The following is a 20,838-nucleotide window of genomic DNA, read 5'->3' on the forward strand; positions in this document are numbered from 1 at the left end:
ATTTTGTTTGTTGTTTGTGTGTTCCTACATCTAGGCTCGCTGAGCCTATGCTTGATGTATTGACTTACCATTTTCTTTTTTCCACTTCATTGGGTTTTTTTTTTTTAACGTTTTTTTCGAACTTTCACTGCTCTTTATTTGGATTTCCAATACATGCACTTGGTTCTGCTCTATCGAACTTGAACTCTGCGTTCCTTTTTGTATCCCTATTTGTTCGTGGTCCGATCAAGGGGGGGTGTAGTGAAGGTAGCGATTTAGATGTATACATTGCTATGTTAGCATAAGCGCGTTAGCTTTTAGAAAGCCATCTTGCCACTTTGCTGCTTTTGCACACGACACTGCAGAGACCTGTTATTATTTGAGAACTGCTTGCTTGCTTTTTCTTCACATGAGAACTGTCTGTTGTTCACATCCCTAGACGTGCACTGCGACCTTGGTCTGAACATTGTGTGCAAAACACTCTGAGACGCAAGACAATGTATGTTTTTGAGTCCAGGTTGATCGGCCCATTCTCTAGTCATAATATGCACACAGCTGCAAATACCTGAATGTCGAGAGCCTTTAATATTACAGTTTGCATGCGTTAGAAACACATTCTGGAGAAGAACATTTCCAGGCGCAGAGCAAAGCTGATTCTGTGATGTGATTCACCTAACGCTGATCTTTACGGTATGGGGTTCCCCATTCAAGCCTAGAGACCTTCTATTAGCCTAATAATATTAGTTTACTAGCGAAAGGAAGGTGGCTGCATTCCACTGTCATTTATACTATGATTTCTCCTTTCATTTTCTATGGTGTTGTAACAATGCTGATGGTTTTAATTATAATCATTTGCCTGCTTATGTTAGCCAAAGTACTGCATCTTAGAACACGTAGTTTATAAAATAAACCTTTTAAACTTTACCGTGTCTCTGATTACTCTTGTTGTGGACTGATATGAGAATAATAGCGAACAGGTATTTCTGATTTCCACCATTCCTGAGAATACTCTAAGTCACTTGTTCTGGGTTGTCTATACATTGGGACCTCCGAGATAATACGGATAACGAATGTGATACTGATGCTGGTCGGATAGGGGTTCTGGGTACTGAGGTGAGTTTTTGGTACGCCACAATTCACTGAGGTCCTGGTTTCCTGCGCATAGTTCTGTGCATGAGCAGAATCCCTGCAACACCACCCCTAGGGGAAGGCCAGCTGAAGTGGACCTCACTTTTCATGATTCCTCCATGTTGTTTTGGATGGAATTAGCCTTCTAGGGTCAGGGTTATGCCCATTTCCCACAAAAAATGGTCATATAGAGGGCCTGTAGACACCCTAAAGGTAGGCAGCCCATTGGCTACTACATGTCACTCCGCAGCGCCCCGAAATTGACTATTTAGGCAGCACCCCTGAATCAAAGACCTTAGATTTGATGGATCAACAGAAGAAGGATGAAGAAGAGTATCTGCCTGTTGAGAACTACAGCAGAACTTTGGAATTTGGCATGAAACCCTATCGTCCTAAGCCCTTTCTCGACGATCTCCACCAAGTGACTCATCCTGCAAGCTGGAATAACTACCAAAGCCTTGGGTAGCCTGCCAGCACTTCAACAAACACTGAAAGTCTCCCTTGGAGTAGTTACTACCCTGCAGCCCATAGGCACCAACAAACAGAGTCCGGTCCACCACCGTGCAGCTCCCTGGCCCGACCAACGCCACAGATGACCAGGAGAATGTACTCCTGCTCTGGAAGGTCAGATCTGTCTCCCCACCGAGTGTGTACACACCAAGACCAACCGGAGCCGTACAGCACCAACCTCCAGGGTACCGGACACCCTACACCAACAGCATTCTCACTGCACCAGGACCAAGGAGCCATCAAGGGACTTCAGCATCACTGAGACCCACTTCAAGAGTTGCCCAGCTGCTTTGACTTTGCCCCTGCCAGCAGTTTGTCCTTGACTGCGAGGTGCATCTTTGTGCACCAGACCAGCCGACCCAACCACGCTGCAACCAAGACCCCTTGCAACCTGAACCCCCATTTGGGAACCATCTGACTTACCCGCGAGTCCTTCTGTGCAGCATCTTTTCAGGTACCCCCCTCCGCGCTCTGTAGAGGCAGCTACCAGCCTCACCAGCACCCTGTTCCTGTTAGTACCCTGGCGGTTCCCGAAGAGCTGCTGGTAGTACTTTGAACTTTATGGCCACTACTATTCTTATCCCAGAAGGTGAGCCCCTTTAACCGACTGTACCTACCTATGCATCGTTGACTTTTCCTCCCATAGGATTGCATTTTGCATAAAAGCGCACAGGTTTGAACGTTTACTTACCTGTGAATATATTTATGGAAAAATTTACTTACCTTGAAACAAAGTTTTTTATGTTTGAAATATGTGTGAAAAGAGGTGTTATTTGTCTGATTGGACTCTGATTTATTCTTTGAGTGTGTGTCTCATTTATTGCCTCTTTGAGTACAACAAATGCTTAGCACTACCCTCTGATAAGCCTAACTGCTCGCGCACACTAATACAAAAGAGAGGGTAAGTATTATCTACTTTAGCCTCTGTAAACCAAATGGGGGCCCACTGGACTCTCTGCACAGTGTACTTCATTTTAGTACACTTTATAGAGATCCAGCTTCCTACAGGAATGTGCAGCAGCATTGGCAATTTCTTAGGTTTCGAAAAAAAATCCTTCCCTCATGTAAAAGAATGCAGTGATGCCAAAGCAGTGCAGAGGGGTCGTCGGGGAAGGAGACCACGCACATGACTTTATTGGGCAGGGGATGATTGTGACAAGCAGCCGTAGGGGATTTATTGCTGAAAGGAGAATCATGATATCGTGAGAGATCCGAATGTAGTGAATCTGTATTGCTAAGTACAATTCCTGACAAGGGGTCAGCTTCCCGCAAAGGGTCCTTGCACTTGTCTCAGGGAAAAATCTTGCTATTTGTGCATAAAAATTATCTGCTAGGGTCAAAGACAAAGTTTTCCCTATGGTGTCACTCAGAGTGTCACATGTGAGGTCTGAAAATGTCACACATTAGCTGCTGCAAACAATGAAATGACACACATAAGTAATCTTACAACTTGGTAGCCTGTTTAACATAGTTAGATGTTAGCATGGTGTCCCCTGTAGATGCAATAAACTAAAGGGAGGAGTTTTGTAGGGACATATGATTTATTTTAATCCAAGCAGGTGCATTGGAAAGGTAAAGGCACCTTTTACACTGAATGTGAACCCCTCAACAAGTAAATAAAATTTCTTACCAGGGCTATTGGAATTATGAAGCTTCTAAAGATCAAATTATGTTGCAGGATGGACTACATTATGCAGCAAGATAAGGCAAATTACGCAATGTAATGTGGCACATTTTGTGATAGAATTACTTCCGAATTTTGTCATTTTTTTAACACGTTAAGACTGCCTAGGCAAAGGGTACTATTTATACTCGTTTAATACACAAATACAGTAAAAAAGAAACCAAAAGATAACTGGTCAACTTTCGCATAGGGCCTTCCATTGCACGACAACACCCGTCGCTGAGATTTTAGTAAATTTTAATCCGTGTGAGTTTGAAGCAAAATTTTTTTGCCTAAAATCTGTAGCCTATGCAGCAGATGATGAGTTGCTGCACACCATAATAATGCGTACAACTGTGCAGCTGCAGAATCACGTAATTACAGTGGCCCTATCTATGACCCAAACCAGCAATTACCCATGTCCGCGTGAGCCATCATGTGTGCCTGCATTATTTTCTCTATGCATTTTTAGGTCTCACCTGGCGTAAGACTGCGCAGACATGCGCAGTCTCACTGGTGAGATTTAACGTTTAGGGTAGATTTCTCTAGTGGGCTTTAAGCCCCGCCCCTCGTTTCCATTGGCTGGCGTCACCGTTTATGCTAAACGGTGGCCAGCCATTGGAAAAGAGCGTCTAGTGACGTACACTTTTCTCTTTTAGAGCCGTCCCAGTTGGACTGGCTGCCCGACTTACTGCTGGCGTAAAAGGTTTTCTTATCTTTATGGGGCCAAACACATGGCCCCATAAAGATAAGAAACCAGTCATGCGAGTCAGTCCAACTGGGACGGCTCGCGAGCCAGTCCAACTGGGACGGTTCTAAAAGAGTGAAGCAGTGTTTGCTCCTCTGTTTGTTGCTGAATGGAGTGAAGATTTCCTTCAGCTCGCGGGCTCACAAGCGCGGATGCGAGCCTTACCTTGCCTTCAGATGCGGGGTGAATCCAGCAAGCTGGGCAATTCTCCTCTCCGAGACGCTCCCCGGTCCCAGGCCGAGCCTCACTTCTCTCTTCGAGCGTGGGAGAGCCCTCTGGGCCGGGGACCAATCCCAGCGCGGCACTGGGATGACGCGGCAGGAATCCTGGAGGGCTGGGACCAATTCCAGCGCGGCTCTCGCGTGGAGCGTCCAAGCTCAGGGAAACACTCTCTCTCGCTGGGCCAATCCCAGCGCGGCAGAGAGATGATGTCACGGGGACTCGGCCTGTGGCGGTGAGCTTAGGAGCGGCGATCTCGGGGCCTGGGCCAGCGATGGCGGTGAATTTGGAAACGGCAATATTGTGGAATGTAGCCATATAGAATAATAATGTTTCAATTTGTATTTCATTTATTTGCACGCATGAAATTCGCACATATTGCCACGCGACAGCTTAATAAAACAAAAGGAACTCCTAAGCATCTGCCAAGTGCGAGTTATCCTACCATCCGCCTCATAAATTGTTTAAATACGTGTAGTTCATTAAGGATTGGATGACCTCCACTGCATTAACCGCAGCCTGTGACTAACCGGCTGCTCAACTCACTAAAGGGTTACTCCAGCGCTGGCTTTCCCCGCCCCCTCAAGCTCCCGCCCTTTCCTCGCTTAACCGCCCTCTGCCTCTCTGCTGTCCAATCCCACGCCAGCGATCCACGCCCTCCTCTCTCGCCGAAATCTACTATCTAATTGAAGAGCCGCGATTCCTCACGTGAGAAGTTGATTTGTAGTTTGAACATGTGGCTCATTGAAAATAAGCATTGAAAATGCAAAAGGCCTCGCCTTTTATTAAGTTAAAGCCATTTGCTTTGTTATATAATACCATTAGCAAAGCAAATGGCTTTAACTTAATAAAAGCGAGGCCTATTGCATTTTCAATGCTTGTTATTATATACGATGTTTAAAATGCCTCTAGCCAGACTATCATTAGTGTCCCTAGAAGTGTACTTTAAAGGGGCGCACATGAGGTCACAGATAAACTGGTGTTGCACCTGGGCACTGAGAATAAGGCACTAATCGGAAACGGGAGCTACCAGTCTCATAGAATAGGAGCCCTTCAAATCTTTGGTAGATTAACTTGCTCTGCAGAAATAGAAATAACCTGCTAAATCTTCACCTTTTTGAGGCTTGATTTATTTTACAACTGTACATCCCCTACAAACTTACTCCTCTATTTGAGCATCAGTGAGGGGAGCGTTCACTCACCCCTCAAAGTAAACTTTTGTTAATAAAAAATAATATTATAGTAAAATAATATGAATATGACTCGATTTTTAGTGTGCATGTATCTAGAGCATGCAGTGGCATAACGAAACTTGAGGGGGACCTCTGCAAAGAACATGGAGGGAGGCCCAGTCAGGAGGTCCCAGGCCAGGGGCCCTCTGCTCGTGCACAGTGCCAGAGGGGGGCCCCTGGAGCTCTAGTGCCTCCCACACTGCGAAAGCTGCAGGGGCTGCTGTTAACCCACTGAGAGCATGCTCATCCTACAAGGATAACTTGTTTTCTCTTTGACGCTAAACGTATCATGGAAAACAACTGCTGATGTCATGTGGAGGCAGGAGACAAAAGTGGAGTACTTCTCTACAGGATAGCTGGTGACTGTGTTGGAATGGACATTGGGGGGGACCCCCTCACCACTCCTTGCAGGGTGGCCCGCTAAGCGTGTGTTACGCCACTGCTGAAATTGTGAGGTTACCTGCCAGAGTGGGCTGGAGTAGAGAGCAGGTCAGGTTGTGGTTGAGTGTGCGTGGGGGCCAAGGGGTGAAAATAGTGGGGTGTGTGTGAATGCCTATGGTAGTTACTGCTCAAAGCTCAGGCGTATTCACTAGTCCTAGACTTTGCATTTCTCACGGATGTTTTTGTTCCCCATTCTGCAGGAGTCATTTGTTCAGAATCGCCAGCTGCCCCTACTTTTCAGACTTTTGCACGTTTGCACACTATCGATGCGCAAAGAAGAAATATTATTTAAGGGTAAGTCCTGAAATAAAAAAAAATAGTATCTGGGAAGATCAAAGCGAGAAACAATAGAGAGGAATAGATCTGAGAGTGCATGCAGGAGAGTGTATCTGCAAGAAAAATTGTATGAAGAAGAGCGGAAATGTTGGTTCTAGTCTAGAATGGTTCAAATACGTTTTTGCCTTGAATGGCGCATTAAATAGTAGGAAAAAAGACTGCCATTAGGTATTCTACATGCCATGTAGGGATGGAGAGGCATGGGTGGTCGGAGAGACAGAGTTCTAACGAACGCCATGAAAAAAGGTAATGTGAACATTTCCTTTGTTGGCAGGAAGCATTCCAGGCCAGTGGCTGTTAAGCTTGACAGCATAAAGCCCTTAATTTAATTTATTTCGGGGTTTTTTAAGCCACAGTAACAATTCCAACAAGATATGTTGTACAATAGCGACAATATCACTGGATATAGTGACAAACATTAAAAAGAGAAAATGTGTGAATTTGGTACAAAGAGTGTGATGGAAGCACAATATAAAGATAGTAACAAAACATGTGTCCTAAAATACGTATTTACACTAAAGGAGGCCTGTGAGAAATAGGAGCAGGGGGACCTTTGACCAAATGAAGAACCCTCCACCTAGTCTGTTTAACAAGAATGTCACCCTATATAAGACTGGACTACCCCATCCCCTTTTCATGCCCATGTGCAGACACATTGGTTGGTGAAGAAGTGTGTGGAGCAGAGAACTTAAAAGAGCCGTCCAGTAGAGAAAACAAGCATCTACAATGCAACGGTCTCAGCATTGTTAAAGTGAGAGCTATTGGCATTGCTCATGACATTATTTTTGTTTATGTTTTTGTTTTTAAAACATTTAAAGAAACGGCATTGTTATTTATAATGTGAATAGCTTAATCACTCTCAAATGCGAGAATTATTGCATTTGCAGGCACACACAGAGCCACACACACAAAGCCACCCACACACACAGAGCCACCCACAGAGCCACTCAAATAGAGCAACCCACACAGAAATAGAGCCACCCACAGAGCCACCTACACACACACACACACACGCAGAAGCCCACTAACCTATTTACATTATGTGCAGTTTGTGATCTGCATGGTACATGTTTTTTGCTGCAGGCACATTAACCCTATGTGCTACCTTTGCTGGAGTCAAAACTTCCACTAGACAAAACTCCGATCTCTCTGTAGGAAGAACATTAAACCCCAGTCATCATGACATTTTTATTGTTGCCGAAAATTGCTGGAGGCCAGGAAGGAGGTAGCAAGCGATTTTAAAACCTTAATTTACTTGTAAACATAATGTCTCCACCCAAAGTCAGCGCCCGGTCACACTGGTTGCACTGCCCTAGAGCTGGCCCTTCTCAAGGGTCCTGTGACCTGAGTGATAGAGTCACTGTTGTTCTTGGCTGTGCTGCTTAATAGACCTGCTAGCAAGAGTGGAGGTGAACTTCAGTATGGATTGTGGTGGACAAACCTTGAAGGTTAACCCAATTTATTTCTTCCCAGACTAATGCCTTTTAGCAATGAAAGACTGAGAAAAAAACAGAAGTTTCTAAACCTATGCCTTGCTGTTTACGTGCAGCTCATAGTGCAGGATGCTGTATTAGGATTGTAACTTATGAACTGTAGTAACAAAAGGCTCTCTGTGACAAAACCCATTAACCCACTAAGCTGCAAAAATTACAGTCCTGTGACGTGCAGGTGCTTTACAGCAGGGACATTAACCCTCTGCTCTGCTTTATGATAATTCAAAACCACACTAAACAAACCTCTGATCTCTCCAGAAGGTACATTAATCACCAGGGTTATCTTTGCATTTTATAACCACCAAAATGTTGCTGGTCACACAGGGAACTCTGCAGCTGGTGCTTTTAATCCCTTAAGGTATTTCTAAATGCAGCACCCTCGGAGTTCGGCGCCCTGTGCGGTGGCACCAGTCACACGGTCTAAAGCCAGCCATGAGAGTAACTTTCTCTTCCAAGGCCTCGAAAAATGATGACAGATGCAAAGTTCTTTCGCAATTAAGATTTGTATACATCCAGTATGAATTACCAGGTATTCAATATGTGTTGACAATCTAGGGATCGCTTAAAGTGCTTTTGGGACTTGAGCACATCTTAGCTTATTAGTTACAGCACATTGGGCTGCAGGCTCGAGGCACTTTCACAGCTGAACTAGCTGCCATGACTGAGCTCTGCTCCCTGACCCTTTCCTTGTCGTTATTTTCTGCACAGAATAAGTACGGAGGTGACGGATCATATGGGCAGGATATCTTGCTTTCTTATTTTGCCGTTTCTAAGCGCTGGAAAATAGCAGGTGGGCGCATGAAAGTGTTTGAAAGCAAGGATCGTGTGCAGTGGGACGTGTGCATACCGTCTTTGTCTAAAATAAATGTATGTATCTGCTATGTACAGCGCTCAGAAGCCCCCCGTGACTGTTCCACGCTTTGATTCAACTTTTTTTTTGACCTGGCGTCCTAGGTTGAAGGGAATTTTTATATGTATTTTCACATTTCACGTAAATTATGCTAATTTCTACAATTTACAAGTTGGGAAGAATTTAGAATTTAGTGCAAAGTTCGCTATGTGTGCTCCTCGGCGGATTTTCAATCATTGTGTGAAACTCGTCACACAGACATGCCGTGGAAATGTCTTAAGAGCTCCCAGTGGTGATAACCACCAACTCCCCGCCCAACGCCCTCGATGCCCCCCCCTCACTGAGTGGAGTGAGCAGCAGCCTAATGCGGATGTTGACCAGGGGCCACATGTACAGGTGGAGGGGGCCCGGGCCCTACTGTGAGTATGCCAGCCATAGAACCTTGCTACAAGACCTGAAAGTGCAGGAGCCATTGAGCCCTGCTGTAATCCTGCGCCCTGGCAGTCCCTGCAGAGCTGGCGTGTAGGAGTCGTTCTCCGCCTCAGTAACACAGCACTCTGAGTTTCTTGCAGAGACTCAGGGTGTGTGTGTGTGTGTGTGATACTCGAGCAGTGTCAACCCTGTCCCATGACACTCTGTTTCCCTGCAGACGCGTGGGCTTTGTGCTTCTTTTGATCAGCTATGTCCCCTGCTTGGCACACCTTCCTGAAGGAGTGGGCCCTTCGTGTCTTTTATGTGGTTCTGTATGGTTTGTGAGGACAAGGCAGCGGGGCGCTCGACTTCTGTTTCGCCCTACAGTCAGCTGGCACGGACGCCGTGTGCCGCACAGTGTAACCACACAGCGCGGAGGAGCGTGCCATGGGGGAGAACGGCAGGTGGGGGAGGGGATGGGTACACAGTACGCGTCCTGGTGTTGTTGCTACACCTCATTCCTCTGCCGCAGCATAGCGTGCGCCCTCCCTCCTGCCGGGCACGGGGCTGGCATTCTCCATTCATCTGTCTGCGCCGGGAAGGGACCGAAAGGGCATGTTGCGGCAGGACTGGCATCCACATCCGAAGGGCAGATGGGAGCAGCGCCCTGCCAGGCCTGAGCGAAGTCAGGCTTCCTCAGGCCAGGGCCGGCAGACACTCCGCTGACCCTCGGCAGCGACCCGCGTTAGAGATCAGAGGCTGCTCATGAGAGCGTGAGAAGTTACCACAGCCCTGGGGCCCCGACCACTTGTATGGGAGAAACGTGTCACACACCAGGTACCTGAGGCCAAATTCTCACCTGTAATTTACAAATGTTGCAATTGCTTCCTAAGCCAGCTCGTTTCAGCTTTATTAAAGAGTGCTGTGTACTCATTGGATGCCTTCCTTTCTCCGTTCCCACAGCCCCACTGGCTTAGCCCTCTCAACACATCTTGTTTCAGAACACAGCTCTGTACCTCATTTCACTCTAATAAAGCGCCACATGTTCACCCGCAGATTCATAGCGCAGCAGCGTCTCCTTTCAACTACATATTTCTGTTTGCCTCATTTCTTGCCAGTGAGCCCTGTATGCGTTTCACGGTGTCATTCGTGGAACTCAGTGTGTACCGCCTTTTCGTTTCTATACTGCACAATACCTGCTTCCTCCTCCCAGGGTGCACTTTACGCATTGCCCCCCGCCCCGTGGTGAACGGTGCGCATCTCCGTTCCTTCCTTTGGAGCACGGCATACGGTGACCAGATTTTGGAAACTTAAAAAACAAGACTTTTGGCAAAAATAGAAGAAGGACTCCAATTTTAGATCAATCAAGGGGTACAGAATTAGAGGTCTCATCAACATAGAGAACGCGAGAGTAATTCTGACTAGCATTCAAGGCCTTTATTCATAACATGCCCACGAACTGAACAAGCACACCACTGCCTTTCTCCGAGGCGAAGCAGAAATGCCTCGGAGAAAGGCAGCCGCGTTTCCGGATTCGGGGGCGTGTTTTTCTGTTCTCTCCTCCTGCCATTGGCTGGAGGCGATAATGAGAAAAGTAGCAAAAAACACGCCCCCGAATCCGAAAAGGACGGGGCCTGTTCAGAGAGACAAACCTCTTCTCCAATGGCTGGCCAGCATTTAAGAGGCCAGCCAAAGGAGAAGAGGAGAGAAGAGGGGCGGGTTCAAGCCCCTCTTCTCCAAAACATTAAATCTCGGAGCGAGACTGCGCAAGCGCAGCCTTCGAGCCAAGACCTAAAAAGGGAGTTCTCTTTCCCCAGTTCTGCATCAGTAACAATCACCAACAACAGGCATTCTACAATGTTGCTTTGTTTGATGTGGGGGTTTGAGATCAATTGTAACATTGTTCAGAGCACCAGTAGTCACACAAGACGTGACTTCAGGGCAGAGCCATGCTGCATGGATCTGCGAGGCTGTGGCAGGGCCGTGAAGCCGCTGTTGCCGTTGACGCCGCTGCCCGCGACCATCACTGTCAGCCCAGTCCAAACGGCGTTAGGGCAGCGGGGAAAGAGGGCGCCCAGTGGGCCCCCCCGCCCACTCCTGCCCGGAAGTGACGCGGGCATGCGGACACTTAGGGGGTCGCAAACACTGGGCAGCTGCCTCGTGTGCCATCATGTGGCACTAGGGGGGGCACCTTCTTAGCAGGGTCCCCTTCATGGACCCGGGGCAGCCCGCAGAGGTTTCTGGCAGGCCCCTGCATCGGGGGTGCGCTGGTCTCTGGCCGAACTGGCGAGCGGCAGGCGGCTGTGCCGACGTGACCTGCCCGCCCCGCGCACAAAGCTGTAACCTCAGTTGCAACCTCTCTTTCCATATCACGGGTCTCACTTCCCCTCTCGCTGCCTCCTTGCTGGTGTCCACTGTTCCCCAGGTGAGAGGGGGCAGCAAGGGGTAGGGCAGGCCTGGCCTGGTTTGCGGAGGTGACCTTACTGCCTCCCTCTCCAATTTTGTAGGAAGTGTCGACAGTCAGGAGAGAGACGGCACCAGGGCCATTGATGAAACATCATCCAGGGGCCAGACATCAGGCGTATTCATGAGGTCCGGGAAGACCAGGGAGGAGGCCCTCCCAGCTGCCACAAGAAGGAAGCGTGGCAGAGACGACAACTCTCCCGCACAGGCAACAAAGCGGGTGAGATCCAAAACAAAGCCCAAACCACCATCAGAAGGCCCTCTAATAAATCTTTTCAGCCAAAAAGACAAGGTACCGGAAAATATGGGGGCTCTAGGAAGTTTCTCGCCACCCACATGAAAGCTTGCTGCCTGCATGAAACAGCCGAACATTTACACAAAATTCAACTTCCTAAAGGACACCGGCTCGGTGCTCTTATCGAACAACAAGTGGCTCACAGGGCTGCAAACACTCCTACTACCCCACCTCCGATGGTCACTTTTAACATTACTGAAGTAGCTCTGGGCTATCTCCCCTTGCCTGAGACTCCCGACCAACAGTCAAGTGCCTCCTCCATGCCCTTACAAAACAGCAATGAGGAAAGCTGAAGATTGACAGGACTGCCGACCTCTCCAAGGATGGAAGAGCCTAGATCCTGCAGCCTAGACAACCCCAACGGAGAAGGCAATGGGAGTACCCTAGCACGCAAGCAAGCAGTGGAGCACAAGGTCTCCTCTGGTTACATGCGACCACCGAGGAAGGCCCAGCTGCTTCCACCAGTGCGGGTAATTCAAACAGCACCCCAAACTCCCATACCTTACCTCATGGCCCAGGGGCGTCACCCTTAGGACTCCTCAAAGCCAAAGAAGATGCGGAAGAAAAGGACTGCGGGGCACTCTCGTATTTAAAAACACCAGGATGGGAGGAAACCCTGGCAACTTACTCACAGGACTCCGAGCAGCCATTCCACACTCCCCGACAACGCAGCTCTCAACACAGCCCTGAAGGCAGTAAATCTTAGGCAGATGGGGAGCAACTACCTCCAAGCAATGAATGGGTTTCCCACCAGAACATGGCACATTTATCTGTGGAGGGCTGCAGTACCAATAAACAAGATGGACATCCAGCTTTCTCTTCTCAAAACCCTGGCCTTCTTTGTGGCCGGGACTGATGACAAACTGTGGGAATTAAACTCCCTGATCAAACGAGTCCAGTCTGATACCACAATCTCCCCAATACACTGCCCCCGTACCAGCGTCGTTGATAAGCTGTCAACTCTCCCTAAAATGCTGGAATGAGGAATCTGGAATATGCTGAGTAATTGGTTCCAAAAACCCGTTGGTGTTAATGGTCCAGAATCTAATTCTGCATAGAGGCTGTAGCAGCCCACCAGCTATCATTGCACAAAGAAACTCCTGCTGGTCTTACAATGCACAAGCGTCCTGTTGACTGCTTGGAGAGGATTGGGGAGCCTAGCTATACACATTTGTACTTTTCTAAGTGATTTTATTGCATAATTAATTTTTATATTATTGTGTAGATTTCCTGCTTGTCAATGTTGCAGTGAACGTCCCCATCCGCTTTTAGAACATGCCACCATCTCAAGAGCTAAATGCCCCTTTTTACACATTTTAAAATTCTTCACTTAAAAATTTGGAGTCAAAGTACATTGACTTTATTGTAACTAATGGAGCCATTGTTATGTCCTTTAAGGTGAGTAAAAAGTCTTTGTAAGTAATTTATTTTTACTTAGCTCACGAACCCTCTCTGTAAAGCCCTGTTCCATCCATGTTTTAAAACAAATCGTTCCATTGTGGACAGCTAAACATTCTCCAACGCAGTTCTTACTCTTGAAATACTCTTCCCAATGACCAGAGGAGAGGCGTTTTAAACCACTCCCATCGCTTTATACTCAGTCTCACACACATCTGAGTGTTGCTTTTCTTAGTTTAGTCCATACGTTCTCCTGGTTTTTTTTTTTTTAAACAATATTCCAATCCTGCTCATATCGCGTGTTATGTTTTATGTGCCATAGACTGCACTGACTTTGTAAGAAAACAACAAATAAACAATCCTTCCCTGTAAACATTTCAGGTCCATTTGTTTTCGGATGATTTTTGCAACAAAAAATGTGCATGTATCTGGTTTTTATGGAATACATTTGCTATGAATTCTTGTCCACACATGGCCCAAATTTTAATGTCGGCTTAAAGTTCGATGACAAGGGAACCCGCCAGGCTATCCCTTTTCAAATAAAAAAAAAGTCAAAATCAAACTCTCTTAAATTTGGTCATACTATTTAGAGACAAGTCCAGAAGTTTAGTGTTTGTTCTAAATCGATGGGGTTGAAATCCAGGGATATTACCCGATGTGACTTTTTTTTATAGCAAAAGGGGGTTAGTTTGTGTAACCTGACCATTGAAGAAGACGCGACAAGATGACTGCAGCTCTTGTGATGCTCAAGTTACACCGCATAAAAAGGTGTTGCACACTTCAGTTCTTTCTCTTGCTCTAGCAGGAACAAAACACAGGCTATGTTGCTGCCTTATTTGGGAAAGGTCAGTGAGTTGTGGATTTGTGCTTTTCATCTAGACTTTCTAACCAGAAGAGGAGTGCCATTGCCCAACTTCTAGCGCCACTCCTCCAGCATGTGAAAAGTATGTTTTGTTTCAAGGAGTATGAATAGAGCGGAGTCTACTCATCCAGCAACCCTCACCGTGATGGGTCGGTCACACTGATCATGCCTATACAGAGACTACACACAGGCGTAATATGCCGACAACTTGGGGAGAGCTCTGGGGCAATGCACCCTCCACTGAAAGACACCAGGGCAATATAGAGACTAACTGGGGACACCCTTGGGGCAATACAGCCTGCACTGACCACAATACAATAGGCTGGAATGGACCACTCGCACAGCATCTCAGATACTTCAAAACTGTCAGAAATGCAAATCACAGACAAATACCAAATGCAGACTGGGTGACCACTGGCTAGAAACAGAGACTGGATGGCACATAGCTAACTAAATTTGGGAGATTCCAGAATCAGCCAATATCTGATGTGGGAATAGACCAGGTTGACAGCTTAGAAAAAAAGTTTTCCTAACTGTCCCCCTTCTCCATGGAAATACGGTATCAGGGCAAAACTTTGCCTCTTCCACCGGGAAATCAGTAGAAACAGCAGACTCACTAGCAGTGGCGGCTGGTAGGGAACAGTGGTGAGAGGGTTAGAAAATAAAGGAAAAGGAAAGAAAACGTACCTGCTGGTCGCGTTGCCAGCTGCCGTCGCAGAAAGCACCCGGGCTCCGTAAGCCAATGACAACACTGCAATGCAGCGTTGTGATTGGTTCCAGTAAGCCAATGGTAATGCTGCAAGGCAGCGTTGTGATTGGTCTGAGTGCCGTGGCCCTGAGATGGGGACAGGGAGCCTGTGCATGTTCCCCACCAGGCTGTGTAATGCAGCGTGGTGGGGGACATGCAAAAACTGTGCCTGACGGTTTCATGTACACTTTGAGTGTGCTCACCCCTGCCCCAACCCCCGGACTCATGCTCTGGCCAGCCGTGCCTGCACCTAGGAACGGAAAAATACAATTAGAACGTTCCGCTATTGTAATTGTAATTTTCCTCAGCACAGCTCTTAAAGCAGTGGGCTGACGCTTCTCCGCCTTAGTGAAGGAACCGCCGTTGCTCATTAGGTAAGATTAGGTCTGGGAGAAATTTTATTTGTGCCTTAGTAAGCAGAGTAATTTTGCGTTACTCTTTTCACGCAAAATTACAAAAAAGTTCCTCGATTATGCCCGTTTGCATAATTCTGAGTAATTTGCCATGAAAATCCCACTGCAGGAACACAGAAGCAACAAACTTAGCGAGTGCAAGCAGCTGCTGTTGTTCATGTTATCTTGAATTTAGCGATATTTTTGCTGTGCAAAATGCACGCTGGGCACGAGGTGCATTTTGCTCTAAGAAAATAATGCTAAATGCTGGGTTAAGCACCTCTTGTAATGCTACGCAGCCTTGCATAATTTTGCTGGTAATTTCACGTATTTATGCTACAGCAAATTATACCAACCCCTAGGCAAGATATGACTCCTAAAGGCAGCATAGGTCACAAACCAAGCTGAAAAGTGAAATAACCACAAGACCTAAATCCCGGACTGCCTAATGGGTTCAGTGAGTTTACTATGGCAAAAAGTCTGTATTTTGGAAATGTGATGAGAGTGCAGGCAACAGTGGAAAGAGTGCAGACCAGCAAGAGATGTGAAGAGTGATTGAAGGAACAGGACGTATGGAGAGTGTATGACAGAAGAATACCTAAGGAGAATGAGATATAATGTGGTTGTGGGGAACGATCAAGAGAAATATGGAATCAGTGTGGGGAGAACATGTGTGGGAAGTAGAGAAATGTTTAGATAGAGGGAAAGAATTGTATGGAGAGAGGTGAAAGCCAATCTGAGTCAAATCAGGAAGCAAGTTGCATATAGTTGAGCTTCATTCAGCGCATAATCATTGTCTCTTTGTTTATTTAGAGAGTCAACTGTCCTAATGATGTTCAGAGCAAAGGGAACAGCATGGCTCAGAAATACAGGCTTGTGGATGAAGATAGTGATACGTTGGAGAACCCAGCAGACCAGGACTTCTATGAAATGAGCCTGACATCAGACCGTAGCCCAGTGATGGGGACTATCAGGAATGACCTACAATTCACCTCCAGCAGGCGACCTGGCAAGAACGGCAACAAGATTCCTATGGTGCACAATAAGGAGTTTACCAAGGTCACTAGTCCAATGTTCACCAATGACAATAGTGGGCCATTTAGCATCAGAACTTTACTGGTAAGACCAAGCGAGGACAAGACCGAGAAGACAACTTTCAACATTAATTGGTTCCCAAGATCCAGTGCGGAGGAGAAAATCTCAGACCACCCAACATCGTTCCACAAGTGGAGAGACCAAGTGAGACCAAGTCCGGAGCCTGAGGAGGACTTTGTCATTTCCTCCAGACTCAATGAAGGCTTCATGGCCTCAGATCGAGAGGCCCACTTAAGTGATGATGTCACTTGGCAGGACAGAATGAGTGACGTGCAGCAGACTCCAAGTAAAAAGAAGAGAAAAAAAATCTTTATTGCCGTCCAACATGAGTCGACCCCCGAGGAGATGCTGAGAGCAATGCCAAGCAAGAAGATGGTTGAGAAAAAGAGGTTTAACAGCAGAAGCTGGTGGGACCCTAAAATGTTCTTGAAGCGTACAACCTTGAAGATTATGGAAGCTCCGCCTCCATATCAGGAGATGCCAAAAGCAAGGATTGTGGAGAGCAGAGGTAGCAGTTATTTGCCAACTCTAGAGTTTCATGTGAGGACAACGGCTCCTTCTGAGGAACCGGTGTTCCGTGGTAGTGTGAACCAACCCAATGCCAGAAGTATTTTTGGACCCACCCTTACTACCAAGATTGCAACTGGAATGATCTATAAAATAGCAGGACCCCATTTATCCTTAGGGCGACTGATGAAGAGAAACTCAGAGACCTGACCATGGATGAAAGACTCCCAGAGGAACCTTCAGAGGGGAAAGTTAGTGTGACGGCCTTAAACCAACAGATAATCACTATCCCTGGCATAAGACAACAGATTGCGATTTCAACACCAAATAAATGGGTCTCAGAGATTACTCCAATACAGAGAGGTTTACAGGTAATGCCCAAACATGCAGCTATGGTGACAAAGACTTTCAAAAGCCCCAGCAACGTGAACGTTGATGTGACTATCCCAAAAGAAGAGGCCATCTTTAGCCAAGGTATTTACCGGTTAATGCCCACAAAGATGTTGGAGACAACATTCAAGGTAAAAATGACCTTGACGAAGAACATCCACCCAATGATTAAACAAAGACCTGTCCAGTTGATGCCAAAAGATGAGGTTTTAGAGATGAACCCCATTGAGAGGCTTGTAGACGCAACTCTCCCAAAACAAGGTCTTCGTCAGTGGAATTCCCGAAGTATTGCAGGAAAGATGCCCACTCACATATTAACAGCAGAGACAAGCCATGACTATGAAGTGATCCCCAGCAACACCCTCCACCCAGGTGGAAATGCCAAGAGCAGGACAGTGGGATCTCTGGGGAATAAGAAGGCGATTACTGCCTACATAAGGTTGGTGACCAGCAAGAAGATATCCTGCCCCGGTTCCCAGGGTGGGTTTCATTGCGCTCCCATTAGCAAGGACGCATCATACCCCTACAACAATCTTGCACCTGGCTTCCCTAGCCAAAAATTGCGGCATCTTCGACTTAACAGCAACTCTGCCAGGTCGGACATCAATAGTCCTTCACCCACGTATTCCATTGAAGTAATCGATGTTAAATTCCCATCTATTGACCACAATCAGAAGACGGGGACAGACAGGAACTTGTTGAAGGTTTTGAGTAAAATAACAAGGTCCAACTACAATGACCTTTACAAAGTCACTTTGACCACTCCGGGTAGAAGAACCATTGACTCGGATGAACTAATGCGTTTGTTGCCATCTAACAGAATAACATTTTCTACCTATCGAACCCCAGACGTGGCTCTAACTGATAGCATTTCTAGTCTCAGATCTGCCTCAAATAACGACAATTTGGATATAAGGGCAGTGCAACATAGGGAGCCAAGTTTGAAGGGACACCATTACATTGACAACTGGCCACTTCCGTCTGTTGCACACCCACTCAGAATCACTGTGGCCAGATCCCGCTCAGGAGGAGAGATATGGCAGGGGGACATAGTGGACCTGTATCAGCGATTGCAGGATCCCAGAGTGCAGAGGCTATCTCAGGAGTTGGAGGAGAAACTGATTGCCCAGGGTGCCAAAACAGGCACTGCACATGTCAACGGAGCAGACCTGCAAAAATTATCCATAAGACTGATGAAAGCCCTTTCACGCATGCGTGTGCGAATGTAGTGTATCGATCTAAGGTGTGGGGTCAGGAGATAGGTATCTATTTTTTGGGGAAAATAAAAAGTCTTTCTGTTTTGTACCTTCTGCCCTAAACAGTTTGTTTTAGGTACAAGGTCCCTCCAGATGTAGAAACATGGTCTCAATATATTTGGATGCAGTCCCTCCTAGGATAGCTGTGAGGAATTGGGTTTCTGGTTGGCAGAGGTATGCAACCTGTCCAAGCAGGAACCACAAACCTAGTCAGGATAAGTCAGATACACACCCTAAATTACCCTTTGCTCACCCTGTGGTAGCTTGGTAACATTTAAAGGGGTAAAACAGTAGAAACACCACACAAAAATAACCCACTCCTTGTTGGAAACATAGAGCTTAATTTATTGAACGTAAACAACCAAAATCCAATAAGTAGAACCGGAGTTATGAATTTTTAAAGAATATCCAGAAATATATTGCTTAGAAACATAAAGCGCCAACCGGGGCTATCTGGTTGTGCTGGCCGCGTCAAATCTGAAAGTTTGCAGTGCCTAGAGTCCTAAAACCAATAAAAACGAGGTCAGAAAAAGAAAAGGGAGGAGGAAGGCAAACAGTTTGGGGTGACCCTGCAGAAAGGGCCATTTCCAACAGTAGCATAAAGTTATTTCTTGTTTACTTTGTTTTGTTTGGCGCCAAGCATGTTCCCCTGACAGACTCCTTCAGCTTCATGTCAAAAACGATATGATGCTTGTGAGCTAGCAAAGATGTGTCAGTGGGTTACAGGTTTCACAGGCAGGTTCAAACAACATTGAGTCAAGAGGGTTATGACTACTTGTCCCAGAGTCTGAGGTCTCCAGTGGGGCGTGTACAGGTATGCCAGGCTATCTAGTATAAGCTTGACTAAGTCATTAACCAAAGGGCAGGTCGATGGGTTGCACATTCATGCAGTGACCCACGCCCACCAGTAGCCTACCTCCCTGTTTGATCCACAAGTGTACGGCAGAGTATCAACATCTGGCTGGGGATGATGCTCCGGGGTTTAATGCAAAAGAATAGGTGTCTACAGGTGACGAGAGCCTTTGCTCCAGAAAGCTTCATGCACGGGGCAGATTATTTTGAATTTTATTCTGGGAAAGTGGACCCAGAGGGTGATTTTAGGGGACATTCTGTGTTTTATAGTCTTCGAGATGAGAAAAATGATGTCTGTCTCGTTTAGTACAATGTATAATTTGGAAACAATACTTTTCTCATAGGGTCCTTTACAAGTTGTAATTCAGTTATCCAGTCACAGCGAGACTAGGGCTTCAGTTTGTCCCAATTTATGATTGGTTTGTATGAGGATCAGGGTGGCCTGAGGGAAGAGTGTTAGTGCCATCTGGTTCTTTACTATCCTGTTGGTCAGTCCTTCTTGTGCCAGTATGAGGCCCAGGTCATAGACCAACTCAACTGCTATCTTGCACAGGGCTTTTTGCAAGGCTCTCCTGTCAGTATCTACAGCTCCACTGGCCCTCCAGGAGTATTAGCATCAGATCAGCAGTGAAAGCTGTACACTTGTCTGTCTGGTGGGCAAAGCCAGACTGAACTACAACTCCCACTGGCGCATTGCACCAGGTCTTAAGCACTGGAGTCTGCAGAGAGCCTCCTGCTCAGCACCAGTTATGTGTGCTAAATCGAAAATAAATCTCACTGCATTTAATAACGAAATATATAATTTTTTAAGAACCCCAGATATAAGCGAGCCTTATTCAAATTCAGAAACGAAAACTCACCACCTAATCAAATGAATAACAAAGTGTCATATTCGTCTTTGACTGTTACCGGATAACTCAATCTGTTGCAGCTTGCGTGCCACCAGAAATGCCCTCTAAATTGGAAACACATATTTTTCACTCTGAACACCAGTGCATCTGCAGAGCCCTCTGGTATCTGAAAAGCACATAGTTTACCAAGGTCCAATGGGGAATGAGTTTCCTCCCTGCACAGCTGTGGAGTGGGTGCCCCTTCTGCACTGACGGTGTGTGCAAGCCCAGTTAAATTCCCTCACTGACGAGAGAGCTTACCAACAAAAAGAGTTCATTGTTCCTCATCTTCCAGGTTCGGTGTAAGAGGGCTGGATCCATGCCATATTTTCATAACGACCAGCGACTATCTAGAGTCACTGCATGTACATTTATCCCAAGCGGATATCTGAAACATGGGGCATGAATCCCGCCTCTGTGGACTCCTGCTGCTGCTAGATGGGACCCCTCTGCTGTCTTCAGCTGCTGCCACTACCAGCATGCATGTTTGGATTACTCAAAAAGCAGCTGGAACACAGAATGGATTTCATGTTGTGATCGAGTTATAGCAGAGTGCATTGTCCACCATTTCCAATGGTCATTTGGTTCTGTTAGGACGAAAGTAGACTCATGAAGGAGTTGGTACAGAAGGGGGGCTGTTCCCGAGGGAGGCACAGTCATGAAGCGCTCAGCTTTAACCT

General features: G+C 46.6%; 1 protein-coding gene across 1 annotated transcript; it reads left to right on the forward strand.

Annotated features, from left to right (window-relative positions):
- The first annotated feature begins 6,153 nt into the window (after nucleotides 1-6,153).
- LOC146812700 (uncharacterized) lies at nucleotides 6,154-16,980 on the forward strand. Its single transcript, XM_085615190.1, has 2 exons — nucleotides 6,154-6,214; nucleotides 15,982-16,980. Exon 2 carries the CDS (start codon nucleotides 16,024-16,026, stop codon nucleotides 16,978-16,980), a length of 957 nt encoding a protein of 318 aa, XP_085471316.1. The 5' UTR covers nucleotides 6,154-6,214; nucleotides 15,982-16,023.
- The last annotated feature ends 3,858 nt before the right edge of the window (nucleotides 16,981-20,838 follow it).

This window comes from Triturus cristatus, chromosome 7, assembly GCF_964204655.1.
Source record: "Triturus cristatus chromosome 7, aTriCri1.1, whole genome shotgun sequence".
NCBI lineage: Eukaryota > Metazoa > Chordata > Amphibia > Caudata > Salamandridae > Triturus > Triturus cristatus.

Excerpts from the sequence above, each read along its gene's own strand:
- LOC146812700 (XM_085615190.1), top strand. The coding sequence starts at position 16,024 with ATGGCTCAGAAATACAGGCTTGTGGATGAAGATAGTGATACGTTGGAG.